Source organism: Lolium perenne, chromosome 1, assembly GCF_019359855.2.
Source record: "Lolium perenne isolate Kyuss_39 chromosome 1, Kyuss_2.0, whole genome shotgun sequence".
Lineage (NCBI taxonomy): Eukaryota > Viridiplantae > Streptophyta > Magnoliopsida > Poales > Poaceae > Lolium > Lolium perenne.
Window position 1 is genome coordinate 75,500,312 of NC_067244.2, and position 4,706 is coordinate 75,505,017.

The 4,706-nt window shown below is 41.9% G+C and overlaps 1 protein-coding gene across 1 annotated transcript; it reads right to left on the bottom strand.

Moving 5' to 3' along the window:
* Positions 1 to 1,119: 1,119 nt before the first annotated feature.
* LOC127293581 (phosphatidylinositol:ceramide inositolphosphotransferase) lies at positions 1,120 to 4,411 on the bottom strand. Its single transcript, XM_051323224.2, has 12 exons — positions 4,046 to 4,411; positions 3,849 to 3,938; positions 3,289 to 3,375; positions 3,096 to 3,164; positions 2,720 to 2,800; positions 2,540 to 2,611; positions 2,347 to 2,407; positions 2,150 to 2,252; positions 1,958 to 2,053; positions 1,832 to 1,878; positions 1,626 to 1,750; positions 1,120 to 1,500 (listed from the first exon to the last, which is right to left on the bottom strand). The coding sequence occupies exons 1-12, from the start codon at positions 4,079 to 4,081 to the stop codon at positions 1,426 to 1,428; spliced, it is 942 nt and encodes a 313-aa protein (XP_051179184.1). The 5' UTR covers positions 4,082 to 4,411; the 3' UTR covers positions 1,120 to 1,425.
* Positions 4,412 to 4,706: the final 295 nt, after the last annotated feature.

A 4,706-nucleotide genomic window follows, 5' to 3' on the forward strand; every position in this document is an offset into this window, starting at 1 on the left:
AATATAGGATAGGACACTGGCATATTTTTTATTTCCAGTTTCATGTTATTCATGGTCCAATTCCAAATAACATGATCTGATTGTTAAAGAAAACATGATTTGACATTCTTAGTTTCATGAGCTGTAGATTGAATTTGAATATTATGACATGATAAAATTATATTGTACCCCTTTGTCGCCTCGCTCCATCATGATGCTTGGCTCCCTTGTGAAGAATGTGGAGAAGGTGAAAAAGTCCAAGAGCAACAAGGTCGGCGCCAAGAAGAAGGCTGTTGAGATAACATGATGGATGCACTTCATGCAACCTTCGTGTCGTTTTGTCGAATATGTAGCACTTCATCGTTGATAGGTTGTTCGATCTTGTTGTGTTGTTGTTATAGAATTTGGGAGTAGTTCGCATGTCAGAGGTACTGAAGTATGTATGGTTTTCGATCTGATTTTCCTCATAAACTAGATCATTTTCCTTTCTTCCTGAATGAATAGCCAGAGCTCCTGGCGTTTGCTCCAAAAAAAAATTATATTGTACCTTGATGGTAAATTACTTTTGGACTAGAATATTGTGTGGACATGGTCTAAAAGTGGGTTGGTGTGATGAATACAAAGGCATTCCGAACACACTATTTTCTAAAGAGATGGTCTAGAGAAGCACACAATGAAAGCATACAAGATAAGGAAGAAAAGTACATGGTACAAAATGGAAAAGCTCAACTTGAGTAAAAGAATTTGTCTCATAAATTTCATAATTTAGCATACAATATAGCCAAATCTAGTGTTTGCGATTAGAAAGGGCACTTTGATTGTAGTTGTGCACAGGTAGAGGATAAACTGAATGCAAATACCGCTATGAAAAAAGATCAACACCCCATGTTTATTGATTTTTCATGTTGATCTCACATGCATGTGACTTGGTCAATACAATAACTTTTCAAGCAGGGATGATGAATAGGCAAGGCAATCATGTAACGCTATTTTCAAAGGCATGTGTACTCAGCAGGAAATTCCAAAATATGATGGACGACTCATTTATTACGAAGTAGAGGACAAAACATCAATTAGTGTTGATTGAAGTAAATATGCGGCTAAAATTAAATCACCTATGTGGAGAGGGAGGGAGAGTCGTTCAAAAAATCATGTATGGCTATTTTCAAAAGGCAGGTACAGAGCAGGACATGGTCAGAATTTTCAGGCGATTACACTGTCCAAAGAATCTCAATATTCTGTAAACTATATACACTTTTTATAAATGAATAATCTAAATTAGATGTTGGGGAGTCAAGAGATAAAACTAGAGAGATCAGAAATAAAGGGTTGCTACGATGAGACAACGGAAAGATAGTGTTGGAACAAAACTTCTGCAGGCTAGAACCAGAAAGACATCTAACTGTTTCCTTCAGAACTAGCACTGAAACCATAGGCAAAGCGCGTTCATGCTATTGTTGTTTCGGTATCAAGATGGTTCCCATTCTCAAGGTGCTTTCCATTCATTTGTGTCCATGGTCTCTGCACACAACAACAAAATACCCACGCTCAGGTTCAGATAATATGCAGCAGTTTAAGTTTTAGCAATTAGAAGAAGGAAATCTGGTATACAGTGGTGTAACAAAAGCAATACAGTGATGCCATACCCTATCAGCAGCTTCGACAGAGTTAAGATTCAGCAGCCTAGTGTTTTCTTCTTTCAACTTGCTGTCTTTATCCTTCACACTCATAGGTAGTACTGATGCTGAGCCTGCTGATCGATCAGGAAGTTCTGCATGGAAATAAATGGAATGATTACACAGGGAAATTTTTGGAACATTATAACTGAAAATGGAACAGAACTAAGGCTTACCTGGAAGGCTTTTGTCCAGAAAGAAGACAACAAGGTTCACTGTATACCTGCATCGAGAAGATACATCAACAACGATAAATGCAAGGTATGGTATATACAGCTATGGTTAGTGAAATATTTGCCCACCATGCAACAACAACATCAACACTGTAGTGCTTGCGAGAAGCTACTATAAGAAGGCTCTGAGCAACAGCCACGCACCATGCAAGCCCCTTTATAAACCTGAAACGAAATTAAAATGTGCAAATGACATCTTAGCATCTATTTCAAACATTATCTGAACTTGGAAACATCCACGCACACATGTTAAAATCTCACCTTACACTCCCATATTTCTGGTAGGTTATGATGAAGACCAAAGTGAAGATCATGTGCGATGAAAAAATCAAGTCACCACATCCATAAATGACACCTCTTGGGACTGCAATAATGTAACACCATTAATGTAAGATATTCTGACAAAAACAACCAACAGGTCAAATTGTTTGTTCAAAAAGGCGAAAGCTGAATCTTACAATTAATGAGGAACACTTCAGCTGCATTTTTAGGAGGTGGTAGTCTGGCAAGAGGTGAACCCTGCATATAAGTGCAAGTAGTCATAAGTGAACAATAGCACGGAGAAACAAACTTCAACCAGAATCTGCTTTTCTGAAAATATTTTTCTCAAGCATTTTGATAGTATCGATTAGCCCTAATAAAACACCTTACCTCACGACAATGATAGTTTGGCCCTGGAAGTTGTGTAGAATAGAACGTCACTATGCGTAAGAATTGAGAAGCCTGAAGGAAGAACGCACATAGAAATAAGGAAACAATAGTATAAATTACAAACTGAAGCAAGCACCATATTATCACATACAAGAGAGTACCAAGTAGTGAGACACTCACACATAAGAAAGCGAGCACCCTGCGCCAAATAAGAACAGTATAGAAGCGCTTGGTTTGAAGGATGAAAGGATGAAATGTCCACTGCAACATAAACAAGCTTTCTTTAACAACGAGCAAAGCTAAACATTTATCAGTTTCAGCAATATTAACAAGTCAAGAGAAGACCTACAACAGATGAAAAATGGAGAAATGATAAAAGAAAATCTAGAAACTGAAAATCACGTCAATACATGTTTTCATCGATAACATGGCATTTTTATGTGGCTATTTTAATGAACAATTTCAGGTAACAGATTCTCAGCTTTATATAAACACCTCAATTCCAAACTATGTTCTCATAAGGATTGCAAGCAGAAGAGAGGATAATGCAACCTACCAACGCAAAGGAGATGAAGATGAATGTAAACAATGTCTCACTGATGTAACCCCTTTCTTTTCCAAGCTCCTACAAATTCAGTGTAACCAAAACCAGATAAGAAAACATAATATAAAGGTAAATGCAAGAATGCATTTCTTGGTCTAACCCAAAACTAAGTTAGTAGAAGAAACTGAAGAAGCATTGAACATACCGGAAGAATCATGAAACCGACATCTTGAAGGATTGGCCCCGGCCGGTGCAAGTAATGGACCCCTCGTGCTGCCAACCCATGGATGTACTGTTTGTATGGAGAAGTAACATTAGCAGTCAATTTGGCAGCTGGTGTCAGTTTGGCAGACAAAGCTAGAGTATTGGTGCTTGGTTCGCTGGCCTAATTTATGAGTTGCCACGCTAATTTAGCTCCATCACCAATGTGCCATATCGTTGTTTAAGTAAAGGTTGAGAGGTTTGCGGATTTTGGTGCTTCTTTTTTTGTTGGCTACAGTTAGTGTGACAAAGTATAACTCGTTTTTGCAATAAATAAACTATGCAATGCTTTCGAATAGCCCAAATACGATGAACAAGAAGATGATACCGAAAATTATCCCCTGGTCTATCTTAGATGAAACTCAACAGTAATAATATTGTTGAGAATCCCTCCGATGCGACCGCTCATCGATTTTTTGATGTGTGCCTTTGACGAGATGGAAAGAATACGCGATGTTGCTAATTTCTCCCTTGGCAAGAAGCGAAGACAATAGGGATGTGTACCTGGAAGACAATGCCCGCGAGGAGGAGCTGCCATTTTTCGGAGAGGATCTTGAGCTCGACCGACGTCTCGGTGGTGATCCTTCTTAGCACCTGCACATCAGGCCGCGCAAAATCACGTCTCCGCGGAAGAGAAGATAAGAGAAGACAGAAATCCAGGTTGGGGAGTAGAAGGAATCGGGTCGGGCGGAAAGACGCACCTTGGAAGCCCCTCGCGCGAGGTAGAGTGGTGTCATGCCTGCGGCGGCGGCCGAAACGAGAGCGGAGAGGGGTGTGGGGCGTCGACCCTCCGCGCGCGTCGGATTGGGTCCCCCGTTCCTGTCTCTCTCCGGTGGCGTCCGCTTCTTCTTCTCTTTTTCCCCTCCTCCTCGCGGCGGAGGGAGGAAGGAAGGAGGAGAAAGAGAGGAGAAGTGGTGGAGAAAGGAACGGAATGCGAGGCTGGCCGGCTGGCCGGCGGGGGCTAAAAAACAGAGTACGGGGGCGAGGGCGGGGGCGGCGGATTGTTCGGAGAAAGAAGGTGGCGCTGCGCTGGAAGAAATCGGACCTGGTTCCTATCCCCGGCTGTTGTTGCTGGAGTATTTTATAATGTGGATTGAGGAATCCGGGGAAAATTCAAACGACGTGCTGCTGGAAGAGGACAGATCGAAGGAGCACGATGCTTCCCTGGCGTTCCTTTTGTTTTTCCTTTTTTCTTCTGGTAGGGGCGGCAGGCAGGTGTGTGGAATTGACAGGGTGGACGCGTGGTGGCCGGCCGAGTTTGACGCGGTTCGTACGTATCGTGCGAGGCGGCTACAACTTGGGAATTTCCTTCCACGGAAAGCCTGTTCCACCTACGCGCTTCGCTGCAGCGACCAAGCTAGT

Excerpts from the sequence above, each read along its gene's own strand:
- LOC127293581 (XM_051323224.2), bottom strand. The coding sequence starts at position 4,081 with ATGACACCACTCTACCTCGCGCGAGGGGCTTCCAAG. Across the intron at positions 3,376-3,848 it reads TCGCGGGCATTGTCTTCCAG|TACATCCATGGGTTGGCAGC; the intron begins GTACACATCCCT and ends CCATACAAACAG. Across the intron at positions 2,253-2,346 it reads TGAAGTGTTCCTCATTAATT|TCCCAAGAGGTGTCATTTAT; the intron begins GTAAGATTCAGC and ends ACATTATTGCAG.